General features: G+C 41.9%; 4 protein-coding genes across 6 annotated transcripts; 1 reads left to right on the top strand and 3 right to left on the bottom strand.

The window, feature by feature from the left end:
• Positions 1 to 359: 359 nt before the first annotated feature.
• Positions 360 to 2,538, bottom strand: egr2b (early growth response 2b). The gene is made up of 2 exons (XM_085904004.1): positions 2,218 to 2,538; positions 360 to 2,123 (listed from the first exon to the last, which is right to left on the bottom strand). The coding sequence occupies exons 1-2, from the start codon at positions 2,372 to 2,374 to the stop codon at positions 991 to 993; spliced, it is 1,290 nt and encodes a 429-aa protein (XP_085760130.1). The 5' UTR covers positions 2,375 to 2,538; the 3' UTR covers positions 360 to 990.
• A 9,756-nt stretch (positions 2,539 to 12,294) lies between these two features.
• On the bottom strand, positions 12,295 to 14,587 carry LOC147039167 (NHL repeat-containing protein 3-like). Its single transcript, XM_085904482.1, has 3 exons — positions 14,069 to 14,587; positions 13,791 to 13,990; positions 12,295 to 13,483 (listed from the first exon to the last, which is right to left on the bottom strand). Exons 1-3 carry the CDS (start codon positions 14,322 to 14,324, stop codon positions 12,884 to 12,886), a joined length of 1,056 nt encoding a protein of 351 aa, XP_085760608.1. The 5' UTR covers positions 14,325 to 14,587; the 3' UTR covers positions 12,295 to 12,883.
• On the top strand, positions 14,511 to 16,692 carry nrbf2b (nuclear receptor binding factor 2b). Of its 2 annotated transcripts, XM_085904485.1 has the most exons (5): positions 14,511 to 14,719; positions 14,751 to 14,854; positions 15,107 to 15,191; positions 15,276 to 15,316; positions 15,447 to 16,692. In XM_085904485.1, exons 1-5 carry the CDS (start codon positions 14,662 to 14,664, stop codon positions 16,119 to 16,121), a joined length of 963 nt encoding a protein of 320 aa, XP_085760611.1. In that variant the 5' UTR covers positions 14,511 to 14,661; the 3' UTR covers positions 16,122 to 16,692. The 2 variants fall into 2 exon arrangements, with proteins under 2 accessions (XP_085760611.1, XP_085760609.1); XM_085904483.1 differs by having other exon boundaries at positions 14,634 to 14,854; positions 15,447 to 16,691.
• Positions 16,693 to 16,874: 182 nt separating this feature from the next.
• reep3b (receptor accessory protein 3b) lies at positions 16,875 to 22,350 on the bottom strand. Of its 2 annotated transcripts, XM_085904487.1 has the most exons (9): positions 22,334 to 22,350; positions 20,887 to 21,182; positions 20,098 to 20,170; positions 19,870 to 19,946; positions 19,632 to 19,752; positions 19,438 to 19,551; positions 18,448 to 18,613; positions 18,202 to 18,335; positions 16,875 to 18,134 (listed from the first exon to the last, which is right to left on the bottom strand). In XM_085904487.1, the coding sequence occupies exons 2-9, from the start codon at positions 20,916 to 20,918 to the stop codon at positions 18,063 to 18,065; spliced, it is 789 nt and encodes a 262-aa protein (XP_085760613.1). In that variant the 5' UTR covers positions 20,919 to 21,182; positions 22,334 to 22,350; the 3' UTR covers positions 16,875 to 18,062. The 2 variants fall into 2 exon arrangements, with proteins under 2 accessions (XP_085760613.1, XP_085760612.1); XM_085904486.1 differs by lacking the exon at positions 22,334 to 22,350 and having other exon boundaries at positions 20,887 to 21,271.
• Positions 22,351 to 22,554: the final 204 nt, after the last annotated feature.

Here is a 22,554-nt window from a genome sequence, read left to right as displayed (position 1 = left end):
ACATTTTAAATGTTTGCCTAGAAATCTGAAGTGAAACAAAAAAAAAAAAACAACACTTTGAATTTTCAATCAAATAATATTTGTTGTTGTAAAGACATCTCCAAACAAATTAGCCTGTGCATTTTTTTGAATTACTACAATCACAATAAGAAATATGAAGATTTTTTTTTTTCCATGTCCATATTGACTGCCAGCGTGCAGACGCTGGATGCGCGTGTCACACATTTGACACACCTTTTTGGCTATGGAACAAATACTTTGCATGAAAGGTCACAGTTTAAGGTCTTTAAACATGAGTGGGTGAGGGTGATGACTCACAAATACCATATATGGCGCAACGTGGGAATCATCCTACCGCATTTTATTTCCAACCTCATTAGAATCAAACTTTTCTTTCATACACACAATACACTTTCCATATATTGTACCATTTTCAGAGAAGAGGCGGGCTGTTAATTCACTTCCCTTTGTTATAGGAACAATAAAACAAATGTGTGTGTGTTTTTTTTTTTCCATCCATTTAATCAATCCCACAACAAACATGTAAGTTTTGTCTTTACACGACATTATTGTTTTTGGATATTTAACATTTACACGAGACTGGGTACAAAAATAGAATGCATGTCTCAACTTTACATAAGAACAAATATACATTGCATTAGAGTCTCTCAAATCAGAACATACGACAAGGCACGACGGAGAAATGCCTGTTAGAATTAACACCATTTAAATGAGGCTACTTTGAAACATTTTATTGCAATTATTTCTCATGAGATGTTTCCTTTTTTTTTTTTTTTTTTTTTTTAATACACACATAACAGCCGCCCTTGTTGATTATGACAATATATTCAGTGCAGACAAAGTGCAATTATGGCAGAGCCGTCACCTTGAAGCGTAGTCGGCTGCAATTACGCAACAATTGAAGTTCACCAACCGTTAGCTCATAATAAAATACCAAAGTCTGAGCGAGCACATGCAGACGTGTCCCACCTAGGCACAAATGCCGTTGTTTACGCCGGACGAGGACGAATTGGACTTTCTCTCCTTTTGCCTCAGGTGGATTTTGGTATGCCTCTTCCTCTCGTCGCTCCTGGCGAACTTGCGGCCGCAGAAGTCGCAGGCGAAGGGCTTCTCCCCCGTGTGCGTGCGTATGTGAGTGGTGAGATGGTCGCTGCGGCTGAAGTTGCGCATGCAAATCCTGCATTGGAAGGGCTTATGTCCGGTGTGGATGCGAATATGTCTGGTCAGCTCGTCGGAGCGGGAGAAACGCCGGTCGCAGCCCTCCGCCGGACACGGGTAGGGGCGCTCGTGGATGGGCGTCTTGCTGGGTCTGTTGGGATACTTTCTGGGGCGGAGGATGGGCCTCAAGGGGAGATTCTGGGGGCTGTACGCCGAGGGGAGCCGAGCCGGGCCTCCCCCCTCGGCGCTCGGACCGCCCAGCGTGTAATTTCGAATCGTGTTCAGCGGGGTCAAAGGTGGCGGCACGCGGAACGTATCGAGGGAACACGGGCCGAAGGGTTTGCGATCGGGGATGTTTGTAGCGTGCGTGTCTCGCTGACAAGCCGGCTGGAAGAAGCCAGGGTGGTAGTCGGGGATCATCGGGAAGAGTCCCGCCACGTCTTGGCCGCCGCCGAGCTGCTTGGGGGACGAATACGAGGGTGGCGGGTAAGAGGCCATGTGGCAGGCGGACGTAGGGAGAAACGCCGAGGGATCCTGATACACCTCTGCGCAGGGAGCAGAGGAATACGGCGGAGGAGGAGAATAAAGCTGATGATGCTCTATCTCGATTTGGTTCTGATGGGCCGCGGCCATGGTGCAACTCAAATTTCGGCTTGAAAAGTGACCGGGAGAAACCGGCGAAGCCGGGGAAGAGGACGATGACGTGGATGGAGGAGGGGGAGGAGGAGGAGGAGGAGGAGGATGGGCGACGTTGAAGATGCCCGAGACGATGTTGATGACTCCTTCGGGGTTCCAGTTTGCGGGATACTGGGAGTCGATGGAGAACTTCCCCATATAGGTGAAGGTCTGGTTGCGGTGTGAGGGAGGTTGCGAGAACCCGCCGGAGTAAGAGGAGAGGTCTAGAGAACGCCTCTCGGCGCTCATCTCTGCGCTCATTAATGGATCTGTAGACAAAACAAAACGGATCATTAGTGAAAGAAGGTTGCTATGAAAGTTATCATAAAAAAAACTGCAAATTTTGAACCAGTTCAATCTTACCTGCAGCCACATTGATCTGGTCGTAATGGGGTCCCAAGTCAGAGTTGGGAAAAATTGCTACGGACGTGGGCAAGCCGCTGGCGATGTCATCCACGGAATAAACGTTGTCAAACCCCCCGAGAGTCATCGGCACCTTCTCCAGAGTTTTGGCCGTCATCCTGACAACTCAACTTTTCACGCCCTTGAATTCACACCCGATTGTTTACAGTTGATCCACCACGGGTGCGTTATCGCTGCTGCATGTCTTCATGATGACAAGAGAAGAGAAGAGAAGAGAAGAGAGCGGAGGAGCGCTCCATAGTTCGAACACGCTCAACTCGTAATGGGATTCTCGGGTCGGGCCCAAGCAGCCACTCTCCATCCCGTACATAAGGGAACCCTTTTCAATGTAGTCACAACGTCATTAACCAAATATGGAGTGGGCGGAGAGGCGGAGCCTTCGGTGCCGATTGGCAGGGAAGATCCGTGACGTTTCAAAGTGAAAGTGAATCGAGCGCTGCTGAATCGGGGGGGAGAAAAAAAAAACATCTTTTAAAAATACACATAAGCAGTAAATAGCATCAAACTCTTCACTTCATTTTTGTTGTTTTACCAATAGAGTAATATCTTGCACTTGTGTTTCTGAAATAATCATTTCCGGCTCAGGTCTTAAGCCCATAAAAGGAGTGAGTGAATCCGGTGTCAAGCCTCCCCTTTATCGGTTTCGTTTCCGTTGTGATAAACGACGGAAAGTGACGAATTTGATTGAGTCGGAACGCAAGTTTGAACCACAATCGAATCAGAAGGAGCCTGCAGGATTTTTTTTTCTTTTTCAATGTTCATGGAAAGTTTTTCACTGTACTGGACTAAACATAATGAAAATATGGTATTCATTTCAAATAATGAGCCCGCCCCCCTGTGGCCTCGTGAAGTACAGTCGCTCTCTACGTCTCTCACCCACACACTTCACCTAACCTGGTAAATCCCCTCTGTAGGCGGATGTTACCATACAGAAAAACATTGGCTTGAAATGGAATTTGGTTTCCATATTGACGCTAGGCACTGGTTAGCACATTCCATTCCTCCCTGTGAGGAGTTTGCATGTTCTCCCCGTGCCTGTGTGGGTTTTCTCTGGTTTCCTCTCACATGTCACTAGCGAGCTATTTATCGTTCAACTTTCAAACTATGGCCCCGGTGACCCCAGCATACACATTGAAAACCCCAAAAGTTCAAACTTTACCGCGAGCAAATCCATAATTCTTCTTTTAAGCTGCTCTCCTGACACTTTGACTATTGTGGTGTCACAGAAAAGCTTTTTATCGTTGACTGTCTAGACACATGAAAGCGAGAGAAGCGCTCTGATATCAGTCCAAGATGGAGAAGAAAAAAGGAGATGAATGGGAAAGCTACGGGAGGGACTTACAAAGGGTTACTGTAACGTGTGCTGCTCCACAGGCACTTGTAAAATCCTTTCAATAATCAATAAGAATAAATTGATGTGCATTGTGTATGTATTTTTTAATACTGTTTTTTTGTTTTTTTTTACTAGTCATAATATGTTTTCAAAGCCATGCACAGACAGCCTATATGTAAGCAGCCGCAAAACAAAAAAATGTTGATTTATGCCAGTAGAAGTTTTGAAATTTATGTTCAGTCTAAAAAAAAACTTTTACTGTACTTTGTTGCTATCAAATAAAAGCTGTGACTAATGAGGCTCTCATTTGACAACAAATTGGAATCCATGTATTTTTGCCACACTTTGAGTGTGAACTGAAAATGTGTTGAACACCTCAGCTGGATATCACAGTTTGCAATTGAGTTGTTAAAGTTTACATTTCACAGAAAAAAAGTTTTTTTTTTTTCCAACTTTTATATGTGCATTATGGATTTTTGTTTAAGGATGATCGTTTGCTCTGTGAAGTGTTTGGCTCTTTGCCATCAGGCCCAAAGATTAAGCACATTATTCTTCTCATTGGGTTCAAAACAAAAAGCATCACATGATGTACAGTAGAGGTCATTGACAGCAACTTGCATGCATAGTTGATGATTGTGTAAGAAGCTCATTGCCTTCACAAAAGCTTCTAAGTTTCTCCAGAACACAGAGAGTGTTTGAAAAAGCCGGCATTAATCAAACTCATTTGAATCTTTCACATTTCCAAGAATGTTTCTTGACCGCCTCCAGTAAGTCAGACGAGGAAACGGTTGGGCTTTTGGGACGTCCTCACATAATGTGGCCTGTTTTTCTCTTGTCTCGCCCACGGATGCAAAAATGTTTGCACATTGTGGCGGGGAAGCAAAGCTTGAGTGAAAGCCCTGCATAGAACAGGGGAGGAGAAAAGAAAAGAAAGGAAAAGAAAAGAAAGGAAAGGAGAGACAAAAAGAGAAAAACTTTGTTTGATTGAAAGATTTCGGATGGTTTGGATATTGTACAATATTTCCGATGCTAAGATGAAATGAGATTTCACCTTATGGATTCGCTCTTACAGATTTCCAACCTAATGAGGCATCTATTTTGAATTAAGCTCAAGTTGCCTTACTTTGGCTCCTTTGCCTATTAATGGCTCTGCGGGAGAGGAAAATGTCAGCAGATAAAATTGGGGAGACAGTAAATACAGGCAGAGGGTGGGCAGAAATAAAAAAGAAAAAGAAAAAATAAGATCAGAAAAGGGCGAATAGCGTCATACAGCAATGAAGAAGAAAAAGGAAAAGAGTGAGATTGGAGATGTTTCTTTGGGGTTTGATGGCCTAACGCTCGGCCGCTCCATTGCCAGTCTTGTATTTCAGCAAGAGCATCCGGGGGTGGAAAGCAGCAGGGGGGGCGGGGGGCTGGGGGGACGCTCCCCTCACGCTCCCCTCACGCTCCCCTCACGCTCCCCACCCCTCCAGCTTCTTCATCAGAAGATCAATCAACATTTCTCTGCTGCAAACATAATCCCTCTGCGTGCTACTGTTTTCTCTGCTCAATTTCGCCCCGAATGTTCGCCACAGTTCAACTTGTATTTCAATTGTTTCATCTTTCTTCTGGATGTCACTAGGGCTCCTGAAGTTTTTGGGATTGAGAAAAACAATTTTCCTATACTGCAATTCATCTTTTTTTTTTTCCCTTGGTGTTGAGGAACTGTGGGAAATAAACGTGCTAATATAAAAAGACAAAATAAAAGAAGTTCATTCCACTTAGCTCAACTCAATATATGCTCCTGAAATATTTTGATGATTATAGCTACTGTTAAAAAAAAAAAAACTCAATTCAAAAGACATGTTAGTCCTTATATTGTTTGTATGCCATGGTGTCTGTCAGGGCCTGTCACTGTCCACCCACATGCTGTAGTTTTCACTGTCACCCCAAATTGCAAAGAGTCCTTCCATCCATCCCCCTCCTTACCACTCCTTCCTTCTTTCCTTCCATCTTTCCGCTATAAGACATACACACACAAACAGGCTGACCATGTGGGAGATGTCGGCCTGTTTGGCCAGCAGATTTTCTTTCTTCTAGGGGCCGTGGGTGGTTTCTGTTTTTCTTGGTAATTCGGTGTAGGTGGCTTTTTTTTTTTACAGGGCAACTCAAATGAAGTATGACAGCGGAGAGGAGAATCATTGGAATTGTTTGTGGAAAATATTGACATTATATACTGAAGTCAATGGCAAGTTCATTTTGCATCTTGTATTTGTAAATTGTAACGTTTCGAAAATGCATTAAACTGTTTCGGAAGTCTGCTGGCAATTTTTCAATCCAAATCCAGGTTTGATATATGAATATGAGCTCTTGCTGTAATGAGGGCAATATTAAGAGCATTTAAAAGACTGCTGTTCCAGGACATTAGCATTAATGCTTCTGATGATGGTACACAAGTCAAATGTCAATGGTGGAGCCTGGCTCAGTCTAATGACTGAGACAGAATCCTTTTAATGAGTGCATAGCAATTAATTCTGACCTGCTGATCTTAGGCTGCTCCCTTGCGGTCCACCAGACATGAGAGTCATTCCAAAACTAAAATAGCCATTACATTTCAGAGAGACTCGAGGACCTTGTCCGCCATGCAAAAGTATAAGAACAGTGAGCGCATGTACCTTTTTCTTTTTTTGTTCACACAGTCAGACAAGTCCACCAACGCTGAGTTTGATGGTCAGAGACAAAGACATTAAGCAAATGACATCATCAGAGACACTTCATCTTCACCTGTTGGAAGGGAAGCGCTTCATTCATCTTCCAACACCTCCCCAGAGCAGAGTAGAGCTGGTCAGATGTCAGTCAAACAAATGGCCTCACTAATTGCTATTCACTGCAGTCACATTGAGACATGAGAGTTGGTGCAAGTCACCATCATCTCCTCCCGTGCCTGTAGCATAGCATGTAAAGCTGTACAAATACACTTGACGTTTCCCCATTAGCCTGTCACCATATTAATCATGCGGCAAGGTTCCCTCTGCAATACATTGCTGTCCATCAAGTTAATTAACCACTATAGAAGTGGTAATTAACGTCTCTCAGACTTCCATTCTCCTTCAAGTTGAATCTATTGTCGTTGCTTTCCACCATTTTCTATAACAGCGCAAAAGGTCGATGTAATATCATATAACATCATTCAATAGGTTCCATTCTGGAGTTTGCTTGTTCTCCCCGTGTCTTTCCTCTGGGTGGTGCTTCTGTTTCTTCCCACATTCCAAATAAAAGTATATCGACCACTCCAATTGTCCGACGACACCCTAAACTGGCGGTTTCCCTTTTCTCTGGTGTCACTCTTGCAGAAATCTTACATCGATTATTTGAAATGTTCAAATTCACTAAAAGGTGATCACATCATGCGTGAATAATAATCACCACTAACACAGAGTGTGTGTGTGTGTGTGTGTGTGTGTGTGTGTGTGTGTGTGTGTGTGTGTGTGTGTGTGTGTGTGTGTGGCTGCACGCACACGTGTGTGTTTTTGTGTGGGAGGGTGTCAGGAAGACAAATGACCTCAGTGTCATATAAGCAGTGGAAGCCATATCATTAGCCTTAGAGTTGAAAAGAGAATCAAAGATATTTATTTTATGCCACTTGCCAATTCAATATGGTCCTTCCAATTTAAAATGATGATGATGATGTTGGGAGATCAACCGGGTAAACATAAACAAGACAAATCTAAATTCAAGTTACCATCTAGATGGTCACATTCGAGAACAAATATTTATTTTCTATTTATGTGGAATGTGAGAAAGACTCATTGATCCTCCTTCACTCAAGCCATGATACATGGGCAACATTTAAAGCCACGGTTGTTCCCTGCAGCACAATATTTTACCTATATTGATTCAGTCTTGACATTAAAAAGCCACTTTGTGACTTGCCTTAGTCTCTTTGTCAGTCTTTAGACAGACAACATTATGGTGTCCACGTTGATGTCCACAAACATGACTCTTGAAGTGTATCTAAAACCATAAAGACAATGAACAAGTTCAAATCTTTTGAATTCTGATAAGATATACAGAATTCTTGTCTTGAAAAAAAAAACGTGACTTATAGTCCGGAAAATACGGTACATTGGAAAAGCCGTTATGATAACCAAAATACTTGGCATAAAAGTTGTTTTAATTTTCAAGCCTTTTTGGTTTTCACCTCCAGCAACATTTGTACCTTGGCAGGTTCCTTTCATCTTCTCCCTTATCTTCTCTGTCCTACACTGTGACAGGCCGACAGAGATAACTGGCATCATCCTGCCGTGATCACACACGCATTTCCAAATGCATACACTACATCCCACCCACGCTGCCTATATCTGACACTTAACTGTGATAAATGTGAGACCTTTGACCTCCAATACTCCTGCTGCCTTGAATGTGGAAAAAAGTTCACCTCAATTATTCTGGCTCTATGCAAACGGACATCTCATAAACTCACAAAAAGGTGGAGCCAGTGGGAAAAGCAACCCCCAAAAAAAAAATGTTGCTGGTGCTGATGAATGAGCCCCAACAAGGCTTCACACAGACTTCAAGAGTAATTCCATTATGTCCGCTCACTAATGATACTGGCGAGTCTCGGGTTTCCTGCTGGAGAAAAATGCTATGAAACAATACCTGATTTTCATCTTTAATCTTGTTAAAACAGCGTAGGAGAAAGCTCATTCACCGTGTTCATTTGGCAGGGGATGAGTAGTAGAGAGGTGAGAAGGAGACTTCATAATCGCCCTTTAATATCACATTGCCAATGTGGGAAGTTTCCAGAACAAAGGAGCAGCGTGTGACTTTGTGTTCGTCCGTGTGTGTGTGTGTGTGTGTGTGTGTGTGTGTGTGGGAGTCGGCGGTGGGGGGGGGGGGGGTTTAAGGGTCTTAATGTTGCCACAACAGAGGAGGAGTGAATTAGAAAGGGCTCCAACCTCAATGCTGATAAATGTGTTCATAATTGAATGCCATTCAGTTGTACACACACCGCTTAAATATCAATAGGAGCAAAATGGTGAGTCAATTTCACCACAGCTATTTGAAAATTCGCCCAGGATACATTGAAACAGACAATGATTCGCTTTCGGATGACGAGACAACACTGAAGGGATAGAATGAGACCATTTTGGGGGGGGGGGGGGGGGGGATGCTTCAATATTAAGTTTTATCTGACGACAGTCAATCCAGGCTACACAACTAGTTTTCAAAACAGAGACTAATAAATTCAAATATCCCCAAATGAAATATTGAAATCAAATATTTAAAAATAAAAAGTATTTGAAAAAAAAATGAATGGCCATAAAAATTGCTAACAATATCTCTATTTTTTTTAAAAGGGAAAACAATTCAAACTTTTCTAAATTGGATGCACAATTTGTCTTGGCGGGCCACCTAAAATGATGCGGCGGGCCGTATCTGGCCCCTGGGCCTCGACTTTGACGCAGAATATGAATTATACTGTACATAGATGAAATCATTAATGATCCTGCAATGATTATGAGGAAGAGATAATTTGTCTATAATTGCCTTTTCGAAAGGTAAAAATCTCATCTTGAATGTCAAATGAAGAAGAAGCCTGCACCTGCTCCCTGTCATTGAGGAACAAAAATTATCCCATTTATTCAATTGGAGCGGCGTAAGACGATGCCTGGAGAACAGCACACAACTCGATCCGGTTGTTGTTTTGCACGTGTTAATTGGTGAGTAACAGAAGTGTGGCCAAAACATGATGACAAGCGGGGTATTGCTGAAATTGAATTACACCTTAGCTATTGTTTAATTGACCTCTCAACGAGCCAATTAGGCAGGTTTTCTGTTTCAGGCTCATTTGGGCGGGAAAGTTTACCCAGTCAAGTCCACATCAACATTACACAGTGGAGATCAAATGGATTTCTCATCATTTGGCTAATGATAGGAAGGCAAAATGAAAGCTATTTTAAACCTCACTCGTGCTTCTGCTGATGGTGATAAATTTGCGGTTAGATTGAATCGTGCTGGTGATGAAGATGATAGCATCCAAACACAACATCATTTATTACCATCTTCACAATAGAAGAATGCGTGCTAGATGACGTTTTCTCATTCGTTTGAATTTTCCATCTTTCTTCCCAAATAATATTTAGCCTCCATTACACAGAGTGATACATTGGCAAACTTTTTGCTGGATGGATGCAAACTGACGACGCTAAGATGGTGTGAATGTTTATTTTGTTCAGTTTGGAGGTGATATTTGAAATCCTAATTTATTTCTTCCTTCTTGAATTATTCATAGTCAGGACTGGAGTGAGTTTCTATCTTATGGCTGTAGCCTGAGTCACGCTGAATCAATAGACTGGTCATCATTTATCAACAATCAATAGTGCATTTACTTTGTTGTTAACCTTTACCTTACCCTACATTCATTTCAAAATAACGTCTCTAACATTAAAACTTGAACCATACAAATTGTCCCCCCAAAAAAATGAAACAAATTTGGGGCTTTTGATTTTCCCGCGCTTTAGTGAGAATGAGCTGATCTTCGTTTTAAGGATGAGAAGAAATTTAGCGCTTAACTCAGGCTGGAATACAAAAGACAGGATGATACTTTTGCATTTCTGCCTTTTTCTATTTCACATCAGCAGTCTTGCCAATTGTATTTCATTTCCTCCCTGACCATAGTCAAAAAGTACAGACAATGCAATTACGCTTGACGTCTTGTCACTCTTGTCTCGTCGTCCTCAGAGAACAAAAGACCCCCAAAGATAGACCACCGCTAAGTGTCTGTCCCAAAATAAAAATTTCATTCGTGAGCCACCGAGGTTTGAAGAGGCATATTCCCCCAAAATAAAATACAATATTTTACTTTGTTAAATAGTACTTGACATATTTTTTCTTCATATTTCAGAATGTAGAAAATATTCAATTTCTCTTTATAAGGAGATTGTGCCAAAGCAGCCACTTAGATTGAAGTTGTTGAACCCCTGGACTTCTCCTCCTCCTCCTCCTCCTCCGTACTTCCTCTACCTTGTTCTCGACAGGCCGCTGAGCCAGTTCCTTGTCGGTGGAAAACTACAGAGCCAGTCATTACGCGACAAAAGATTCTGTTGAGCGGCTCTGTGATGTTGAAACACTGATTCTCCTGTCTGCAGAGTGCGAGCAGGGGCTTCATTCATGTACAGTCACAGCCTGTTAATGTTCAACCACAGACAGGAACTGATTGGACTATTTCGATAAACAGAGTTCCCTAACTTTCCGCTTCAGCCTCTTAAATAAGGTGCATCTCGCAAATGGCCAAATAAACCAGGATGCACTCTTTGTTGGGAATGGAATCCCTCCTGTGAAGGCGTGTGGGAGTTGTAATGTGGGCGTCCCCCCCGCCCCCCCATACAGAAAGTCTGTAAAGGCCAACCCACACATTGGGATGCCGCCTGCATCCCTGCCATGACATCTGAGAGCAAAACAGCCAACATGGCAGAAAGTATTGAAGAAGAGGGCAACGGGCAAAACAAAGGAAAGTGTGAAGAAAGGGAAGAGCGTGTGAGTGTAATGTACACTGATATGGAGAAACTGGGGCCGTCCTGGTGTGCGGAATTGTCTCACTCCTACACTCGCATTCCTCCGTACTAAATGGAAGGCAGCAGAATGAACATATGCGGTGCTTTGGAGAAGTACCTGCATAAAGCAAGAAGATGCGTAGGAGGTGATGCTCTTTTCTAGGCGCTGAATGATAGACCACACAATGACAAAGATTTGCTCATGCTTGGCTGAAGTGACTGGAATCAATCAAAAAAATAGAAAAGGGAGAGAGGACTTTGTTTAACTAGAGCATCAAATCACCGTGACGAACAGCAGCAACATTAACATTGTGAGCAATTAAGCAATCAAACTCCATCTCATGCAAGACTTATGGCAATAATTCTAAAATACTACATTTCATGTCATTACCAAAATTGCAAATTGTCTTCACTTTTAAAAATCATCTTTTTTTTAAATATTTGAACAGTAGTCTGATTTGAAAATGTATGATTATGATTAATTATTATTCAAAATGATTCCATTTATTTGGGTTGACAGACAAACTATGACAAACTCCATCTCATGCAAGAGTTATGGCAATAATTCTAAAATACTAAATTTCATGTCATTAACAAAATTGCAAATTGTCTTCAAAATCATCTTTATTAAATATTTGAACAGTAGTCTGATTTGAAAATGTATGATTAAGTTTTATTCAAAATGATTCCATTTATTTGGGTTGACAGTCAAACTATGACTACAATGTGGCCCGTGACAATAATGACTTTGACACCCCTGCTCTAAACATTCTCTGTTGGAGTACTAGAAACAATTCATGAAATATTTTAACAATGCCTTTGGGCATATCAAAGAACAAAATAAAGAAAATACCAATTCATATTAAACACTACTGACCATCATTTCTAGTGGCGTAAAACGGACTAACAAGAAAATCATCAAATTTGATCGTGCACTATTTCTACTTAGTTATTTTGAGATTTTTATTTTTAGATTGTATAAAACATTTAAGACAGTAGCACATAAAGTACATAGCAGTTATGAACAGCATAAAAATCCCATTACACTGAATTTTGGAAAGAGAAAAACTATAACAGCAGTACAACCACAATGAGGTCAATCAATTATCTACATCCACTATTTCAAAGTCATGAGCATCACCCCACCACTTCCTCTGCTCAGCCAAATTTATTGTGTGACAATATGATAATGACAGACATTGACTCCTAAGACCACAGGCCAGTCATTTCAGTCAGTTCAACAAAGTCCACAAAGTAAAACATAATCATTTCCAAAAGCGATGAATGTTGCTTAGTGCGACTTTTGGCGTTCCTTGCCTTAAACAATCCTCTTTTTTTGGGTTTTTTTTTGCATGGAAGATTTGAAGCTTTGACATGCGCTAATGACGTCTGACATATCAGGCTTGCCATTACGTTCAACAACAACAACTTTCCCACTCTGTGTTCATCTTCGATTTTTTTTTTTTTGAGAGCGAAATTACCACTAATTGTTTCCTCGAATGGGTTTGCCCCACCTGCTTTGTGGATGTTCACCTTATGCGCATGCGCGTTTGACGAAAATACCAAGCGAAGCGAACACGCAAAAAAAAGTCAAAGATCGCCCTCTCGTGGCAAAAGAGAGAACTGGTCAAGTGGGCAACAGGGAAACCACATACATGCACATACTTATTACGTCTGGATAAAAATAAAAAATAAAAGACATTCATTTATGTATGAATTGTTTGTTTTGGTTCCTGTATTATATAAAAGTCCCACCTAAGCTGAAAGGGGTGAACTTCTGTGCCTGCTGGGCACCAATCTCAGCCACGTAAAGCGCCCCTGACTTAAGGTCCAAGTCAACCAAATGTGGTTTGACTTCATCAGCAAGTTGAATCACACTGACCACCTTGCACTGACCAATTAAACCCACCGGCGGTGCCTCCAGTAGTGAAATTTGGTTGGTGTTGAGCTGGACGACAACAAAATATTTCTTGTCGGCGGTGAGGCGGACTGAGTAAGGAGCATCCTCAGTGAAGCAGCTCCCCCACGATCCCAGCCAGCCCCCCGTGAGGGAGTTGAAAACTTGGACCCTCTTGTTTGCCCGGTCTGCCACCCAGACCCTTTGAGCACTGTCAACTGTCACGCTGTGAGGGATATCGAACTGAGCTAGGCCTTGTCCCTTTTCTCCGTGAACCCACAACACTTCCTGTTCGCTCGATAATTTGATGAGGCGATTATTCATCCCACCGTCACCGTCTACTATGTACATTTCCCCGGAGTCATGGACGAAGATCTCAGCTGGCTGGTCAAACTGCAGCGGATGAAGCCCGGAGCCAGCTTGCCCTGGGGTACCAAGGACCTGCAAAATTGAATTTATTATCGAGTTTGTCTCTGGGGGTGATTTTCTCCAGTGTAAAGTTTTCTTCCTGAAAATTCAAGGTTGGCAAACTGATTTGCGCTGCCAAATGCGTCATTGTTTGATAACAAAATAAAACTAAGCAATGCAACTTCTGAACTTGATACACACTCATTTTGTTTGTACAGTATTCAAAGATGTCAAACGTCACAACATTCTTGCAATGACTGAGAGTAGGAGAGGCCACAAAGAAACAAACGGGAAGTTGGACAGACAGTAAAGTACAAAATCCCCCTTTTGCCATGTTTACCTGCAGAAGATTCCCCGATGGGGAGTACTGTTTGATGCAATGGCCATACGGACCCTTTCCCACATCTGTGATCCAGACACTTGGGTTTGACATGGCATCTGCTAAAAATATACCATGGGGCATCTCCAAGGTACTTGTATTCCAGTACATGAGGAAGTCACCTTCTGTTGTAAACACCAGTACCTTGGGCACATTGTCCCCTAAAGGATGGGGAACAACCACAACAGCATGTTGGCATAAATAACCAAACAATGTATTTACTCATCATCGGGATTTACCTCTCTGTGCCACATAAACGACACCAGCATACTGGTTGACAGCCACCCCAAACACATTCCCAGAGAAGAGTTCTGGGTTCTTGGGCCAGGTCACATCCAGTTTGAACAATGGCCTGCCCAGTAGCTGATAGTCTTGTCCGAGGATTGAATTGGCAGCCTGCTGAGGGCTGAACACATCGTACAGCAGCAGCATCATAAGAAACAAAAAAGAGACCATACCGGTCAATATCACGCACGTATAGCTTCGACTTTTCATTGGCAGCTGACAACTCCCGTTGCCTTTGCAATACACTGAAATACTGCTCGACCGTATCTTGCAGTACTGTTGAGTTTTTCCTGTTTACAATTTACTTCCTGGTTAATGCGGGACATAAGTGAACCTGCGTCAAGTTTAAAACGCCTTTCTTGGATTTCACGACTAAAATTATGAATTATTTCTTTCACTGCAGCTGAAGAATCACAAATATATGGTCGAAATATGTGGTTATTAACGCGATCGCCCATCTATATTGAAATCCTACTCACGCGTAACATTTCAATGTGTTTTATTTGATCGATTCAAACATTTCTACTTCCGGTAAGTCGTCGACGCTATGACGTGGAACGTAGTGTCGTCGATGGAGGCGACTGAGCCACCGACAGGGAATTTTCGTCTCCACTACTTCTTTTAATGGCACTTAAGGCTCAGTTCGAATGACAGTCCTTAAGAGACAGACACATCCTTCATGCAGTGAAAAGCAGCAAAGATTTGGATGCATGGAGGTCGTGGACAGTCCGCTTAATCTGGTACATTTCGCTCGTGATGTTGCAATAACAGGCTAACGTTACTATAGGTTGCAATGGGAAGCTGCGTTAGCAGCACATTAGCAGCTGACTCTTCTCTTTGTCGCCGTGTTTATTGTGTTGCTGTCTACATTTTGTGTATATTCATCAACAAGTTCGATCTGAAAAGAGTCATCTATATAGTAAGAGTAGTTTTTGTTGGATTATTTCCCAAGTGAACTCGTGTTTGTGTTTTTGTGCCTTCTTCTTCCTAAGGCCCATCAACAATGCAGAAAGGCAGATCGTTTGTTTTCTGCTGGAAAGTATGAAGAGGCCATTTCATGCCATGGGAAAGCAGCAGGTATCAATCATGTCGTGCTTTTCCGTCTTAGAATACAAATTAAAAAAAACGTCATCATGATTAACAACATGGTCTCTTTGACAGAACTTCTGACAGAAGCAATGAAGACAACAGACTGTAAACAGGTGAGTCTTTTTCCGTCTGTGTTTTCTTCTACTTTGGGATCAGTGACAGAAAATGGGTCTCGAACCTTTTTTAATTTTTTAAACGAGTTGAATTTAATTCAGCTACTATTTATTGACTGTGTGCTTGCAGGCTCGTGTGTCCATGGAGTTGCAGAGGGACAGGCATATTAAACAGCAGCATCTTATCCAGGAGCGCTGGAAGAAGGAAGCCCGTCGGGAGGCCACCAAAGCCCGACCTGACTCGGGTCCTGCCCTCCTCGTGCCGTCCCAGTCGGCGGGCCAGACCGTGCCCCCAAATGCTGTCGTCGCGCACGGAGGAGGTACAGAGAGAGAGTACGACACTCTACTCTACCAGCTTCAAACCCGACAGGTCGGAAGCCTCCAAACTGTCACCCCCTGTCCTGGATCCAAGACCACCAAAGATGACAAAACTCGCCTGGAAGAACAACAAACCACAATCGAAGACTTGAGGCGCCTCGTCAACCATCTGATGGACGAGAATCAGCGGCTCAGCTCCGAGAACGATAGGCTCCAATCTGAAAACACCCGACTGCGGGCTGAGGCGGCAGATGTTGTGGAGCGCTCTGAGCTCTGGGTGCTCCCTCAGGCAGGGGCCGCCTTGGCCGCAGGGGGCAACCAGGAAAGGAAAGGCAGAGGGAAAGGAAAGGAAATAGCAATCCCTCAGCTGCCCCCACTGGAGATGCCCGCTCAGGAAGATTTGTGTTTGGATGACCTGCCTCCTCTCGAGCTGCCAGAGGACATCCAAAATGAACTACAGGAGCTTTTGGACAAAGAGAAACTGTGAAAACCTTTTTTTTTTTTTTTTTTAACATCAACATTGATTTCAGGGTTCATAATGATTTCTATCTTTTTGGTTTGGCTACCAAAATCGGAGCAGAAAAAAGAAGTACAACTAGTTCAAGTGAATCATCAGAGACCCTATCACTAGTATGCAGGAAGGTTCTCTACTCGTAAATTGAAATGTTAGTGTGGTCACGCACCGCTTATACAAACTCAAGGATTCTTGATTGAGAAATTCCTCTCATCAAGATATTTACTGCTATTTTATTTCTGTACCTTGTGTTATTTACAACGGCCCTGAAAATCCCATGTCAAGGGTTACCTCTGTGAGGACATGATGTGAATTAGTGGCATTAAACCTAATATATTATGGGTTCAGATTGATTTTATGCTAAGAATCCTTAGAAAAGGGCAGTCGATGACAACATTTCAAAATACCTTACATGTGTCGTCAGCCATTCGGGGCACTGCTCCGATTAACACACTAACATGTTTTGAGAGCATGTTTTTTTTTTTTTTTAATTCTGTACGAAACGAATCAAATAAATGTAATTTAATCAGAAATCTATGCACGTGACTGAATGCATTTTGGGAGGTCCTTCAATTAAAAAGGGATATATATATATATATATATATATATATATATATATATATATATATATTCATTCCTTCATGGACCCGGTGAATTACTTTATCACATCAACATTGTTAATGACAGTCAGAGAAGCAAAAAAACGAATAATTAAGAGAGATGCAGTGAAGTTCCTCACACACAATGACACTCATTTTATTGCCATACATTTATTGAATTACAATCCAGTAATCCACAAAACAGTTAACCAAAACCTGAGCCACACTACTCTAAAGTACACAAAGCTTTGGTATATAATTAGTCAGTTCTGTGCATTGCATGGACAATATGACAAGATTTGGCTGCTTTCATGAAAAGCTGTAACAGACTATAAATCGTGGCTCTCCATGTTGATCAACAAACATTTCTGCGTGCACAACTTTGTCAAGCAGCCGAAGGGCGGTCAACAACCTTCCTCCTAGAAGCACATCAGAGGTAAGCCTCTTGGTGGTAGTTTTTTTTTTTTTTTAAATAACAGCTCCATGGAAGTATGTCTTTCCTTTCTGTTATTTGTTTGATGATGCTGGAGAGCAAGTGTATTCCTAATTAGACTCCAAATATATCAAATGTAATTACTATGTTCATTGTGCTCGCCCTGTTAAGAAAATAAAAATTAGATAGCGATCTATGATTGAGATAATAATCATGATCAATCGAGTCAGTTATAAGCAATAAAATAAGCACTGTCATCAACCTTCGGCACTGTGTCCATCTTCCTCCATTTTGGAAAAGAAATAAGAGCCAAGTCATTTCCACTGATTCAGCACAGTGACAACTGTAGCTCATTTTAAATGCCATCAAGTCAATAACTTAAATGGCGTGGATCAATACATTGATTTATCGAGCATACAACCATTTTGTGTTCAGCGTCCGATAATGATAAAAATTGAGATGACAGGCAACAAAACAGCAGTTTAAAAAAAGCTTTGGGATGAGATGCATATACAAAAACAGCTATGAATAATATAAACGCCCTTCTAATCCAAATATTACAAAAAAAAGAGAGAAAAAAAGATCATACATGCTCAAGACTTTGTAAGTTATTTAAAATACGAATGCACTTTTGCACCAATTTTTCATGGGCTGTACTTCTAAAATTAAGACTTTTCCATGTGCTGTACAATCGTACACAAAAGGCCAAACTTCACAAATCTGTGTCAGTGAGCATGAGTTCATCCTTCCACCTCGTCAAAGGTTTGTTGCATTGTAAGTGTTGGCCCAATTGAATTCAGAATTGAATAGCCCTGGTAGATGAAATATTTCAACAGACAGATCATATCAGCAGTGTATCTGTGGGTGTCAGAAGAAGTCTCTTCACACTCCATAGTTAATTGAGCTGAGCGCTGGTCTCTTCTTCCCTTTAATCTTCAGCGATCCATACCGAGCCTAGTAAGAAGAAAAGACAATGAAGACTTCCGGCGATGACTTTTACGTTCCAAAAAGCACGTCTTACATCTTTGCGGACTCTGGCCCGTGTCAGCTTGACACTCTGAGATCGCCTCAGTCCTTTTTGAGAAACAGCCTCGTCTTCAGAGAAAGTTGGCTCCGTGTCCTCATCGCTCCTGTCGTCTTGGTCGTAAAAGTATTCTGAAAATTCATTGGCGTTTTTATTGTAGCTCCTTCGCGATCGTGATAGAAGGAGCATCTGTGGATGGGGCCAGGTTCAATGTGAAAGTACGAGTGTGTGTGTTTGTCTAACCTGCACCATCGGGTACATCGGCACTCTGGGTTCGTCTGACGGCTGGATTGCCAGCATGGGCTGTGTAGCGATACAGCTGGTTTTCTCCTCTGCCGTCTTGCTGACTGATCTGTGTGAGGTCATGCATGCTCAAGCTGCGCAGCTTTTCCGTGATGGCGCCCTGACCCTGTGACAGACAAACCCACAGTTGCTTCTTTTAATTTAGCGACTCACCCAAAAAAATACCTTCAACACCATCTCGAAAAGTACACTCGTTCATGAACACAATTTCAAGAAAAACAATGCATCCATGTACTTGGGAGACACATTATTGTGAAGAACATAGACATGAGGACATGAGAACAACGCTGGTGTGAAATGGTGGAAAGGTTTGGGCCATGCAACTGAGATTGATTTCTTTTTACCTCCCAGAGGAGCCTGGTGAAGCACAAAAGCCCTAGGGAAAGAAGGAGGTCAGTATGGAGAAACAAGAAGAAACTCAGTCACCAGAGGGGTTAGCTGCACTAGCTCCTCACCTTTTTGTTTGGATATCTTATTTGATCTTTTCACGGGACAACACCGAAGAAATGACGTTTTGCAACAATGTGCTTCGAACTTATTTAGACAGTACGTCTTTATTATCTCATTACGGTACATATGAAGGATCAAATAGTATTATTTTTTATTTTGATTATTATTATATTGTGGACAGTAAAGTTCTACTGTCATAAAAGCTACACTGACTACTTCGCAGTGTTGCAAAGTCACAATACCCAAGTGTTGTCTAGAAATAGAAATCATAAAATATTTACAAAAAAGCGAGGGGTGTGCTCACTTTTGTGAGAGATTGTACGCAGCAGAAGACCCATGCAGCAACTTGCCATGTTAGCAATTCAGTGTCCACCGCCATTAACCAAGCATAGTAGCAGAAAGTAGACAGTACAGAAAGCAAAAATGTAAATAAATGAATAACCCTCTTACTACAGCTGAACTTTATGGAAAATAACTTGCCTTGACAGCTGCAGTGACAGCAGCGGTGGCCGCAATGCTAAGGCCTTGCTTGCCGAAGTTCACCATGGTCTCGTAACTTCGTTCTTTGGCCTGCACGATATAGTCATCTATTTCCTAGAGGAAAATCATGAACAGGACATTTGTTCAGGACACTTCAATCACATACATAAAAGGCATTGAAAATCTCTATTCACCCTCTCTCTGGAAGACAGCAGCGGGTGCAGACATTTCCTATAAATGAGACTCGCTCCTCTCGTGTAAGGGGACAAGAGCCAGATCACAAATGCTACTTTCAGTTCATAGTACAAAGGAAACCTGGAAATGGACAAAAGGCATACCGATCACCAAAACAAACAATTGTAAAAAGTGGTGTTTGGAATAAATGTCTGTGGTTTCCCAAGAGTTGCACAAAAACTATTATGGTTAACTCACCATGCCAGTGTAAGGTCCGTGATGGTCTCCACCACAGTGTAGAGGGCAAAAACAATCCAGTACATCATCCACCGGACCTATATAGGGGGATTTTTTTTCCCAAATATTATTTTTCATACCACGATACAGGCAGATTCGGAAGATTCGCGCTGTGTAGCGAGCCTTCGCTGCATTAGGTCAATGTATTTGTGTGTGTGTGTGTGTGTGTGTGTGTTTAAATGGTCTTACATATTCCTTGACATTTTTTGTCTTGACAGCTTTGTACGAGTAGTATGCAGGATAGAGTGTCCCAAACACGAGCCTGCATGACAAAAACAAATAGCCTATGATTAATCATTGATGAGAGCAAAACAAATTTCTAATGATACAAGTAATAGCCTCAGTTATTTGTTTATAGCACACCATCACTATAGTACTGCAATATATTATGCAATATATGAGATGATGTACATGGCATTGTTTAAGCGGTTGACGAAGAACAATCAAGTGCAATAATCACTTCTTAGCTCTACTTGAACAAAACGACGAAATTTGATGCACTGGGTCGGACTCGCCGAAATGTGGAATGGCGGGGTTGGCCTCTACCTTTGGAATGACAGCTGGAGCTGGCACTCCTTGACAGATCGACACGTCGAAACAGAATAAGTTCCAAGTCAGAGCTTGCAATTAAGCAAGATGTTGGATGACTAGTTCCAAGTCAGAGCTTGCAATTAAGCAAGATGTTGGATGACTCACTGACAGGATGAACGTTAACATCGAGAAACAAGATCATTTTAGACTGATTCGCAAATCAACACATATATAACCAGGGTAATAAAAGTATCCAGACATAACAATAACGTATAAAAACGTCGTCCAAGGTAACCTACAAAACCTAAAAAAAATAATAATAAGTGCTTCGGGCAACTAGTTAGCCCATTATGCTAACAAAGCTAACTCCCTTCAACCGTCATCTTAAACTGAACCTCGTGAAAACATTTCGTTAATTTGAACTAGTGACTGTCATTTTGTACTTACACGACGCTTCTTGAAATGATCCAGGACACCATGTTCTTTGTCTTTGGAGTGGTGGACTGTATCTAAGGAAGAGCTACCGAAGTGATGTCAGTAGCCAAGCCACAGTAAACTTGCAAGGTCGGCCCAAACTTCGAAGTGATCCACGCTACGCTCCAGCCACTCGATTTCTCTGGAATGTTTGTTAGTCGTGTTGATCCTTTCCTGGTGTGGTCATGATTTCCAGAATTCTATCTATACGACGTTTTCTTATTCCACCAGCTATCTTGGTCGCTGGCTCGCTCACTGCTTCTCGGTTTCTGGCAACAGAACAACACAACTCTCGGTTAGCTACTGACGTCATGATAAACGAATTCACCTTCTTCCAACTCCTATTGGCCACTCTAAGCTGTTTACAGCATATATCAATTTTCATTGGCTGGTGAAGCTTAGTGATCATTTGGAACTAAGCTGCAAATATATATATTTGAAGTGTTTTTATATCATGACATCTGGCTCACAAGAGATGCCGAATTTTAATCTATCTTGTGCACGTGTTGTGTGAAAATAGAAGATAATAGAAAGTCAAGATGCTTATCTCCAACTATCAGTAGTTGTATCATGGCAACCATGAACAGTCAGAGGGCCTTTTTGAGTAATGCAGGCTTTTTAGAAAAAGATATCTCTTGAATTGTTGGCACAATCTGCAATGTAATCACTTTACAGTTAACAATGCTTCCGAGGTATCGTTTGATTTGAGCTGGCATGTGTGCCACGTGAGTCTTGACATATTATGTGCATGTTTATGACTGCATGCAAATATGTCCATGCATGCTTTGTGTGCAATGAGAGTGAGTGTGTAGGCTTGTGGCTGGTGGATTCATAGCTACTTGTTATTCATGAAGGTGGTTGCTGCAGTCTGCAGCAGTGTGAGGGAGATTCCCAGTAGAGCTTCTCTGGTCACATAGCTTGTCTGGGATGACATCGATGGATCACAGTTGAACAGAAATCTACTTCCCTATGGGCATTTGGCTTTTAACTGGTCATCTAAACCTTTGTGTCATATCATACGTGCAATGTTCTAAAATATCTAAATGAAGGCTTCTTGTATGTGTTCAGGAAAATTATCCTAGTTCACGTTATGAAGCACACACTAATTTAGAAAAGATTAGGAAGATCAGGTAAACAAACAATTAAGGTAGGGTAAGAGTGGCACTTAAAAAATCTAATAATAATGCATCACAATTCTCCCGTAAAACACAATTGTTGAACCAAACAATCACAACTAACTCATCTTTCTTATATTTTCCGAATAGAAAGAATTTTCCAAACTTTTTGCTGACAGGTCTAGTTCTGGCCATGAACACCCACTCCAGCAATGTTGATTCATGAGGTACGCTGAGTTTACATCAAAGATATGCAACATCAGTTGGGGGTCGAGGCTATTTGAAGTCGTTGATGGTCCACTTGCCTGACTTGTGATCCATTTCCGCTCAGTGGCAGTGTGCATGTGGGTGTGACCTGTTGTCTGTCTCTATATGTGACCTGCGACTGGCTGGCGACCAGTTCTGGGTGTAGTCTGCTTTGAGGCCATGATTGAACATCATTTGTGCAGTTCAGAAATAGTCCACAGCAAAGTGCATGCTGACCTTTCTCATCCTAAATCCGTTGTTTTCCATTCGTGCTCAGTGC

Source organism: Syngnathus leptorhynchus, chromosome 22, assembly GCF_054491065.1.
Source record: "Syngnathus leptorhynchus isolate UIUO chromosome 22, UIUO_Slep, whole genome shotgun sequence".
Taxonomy (NCBI): Eukaryota; Metazoa; Chordata; class Actinopteri; order Syngnathiformes; family Syngnathidae; genus Syngnathus; species Syngnathus leptorhynchus.
This window is presented reverse-complemented; position numbering and strand designations above follow the sequence as displayed.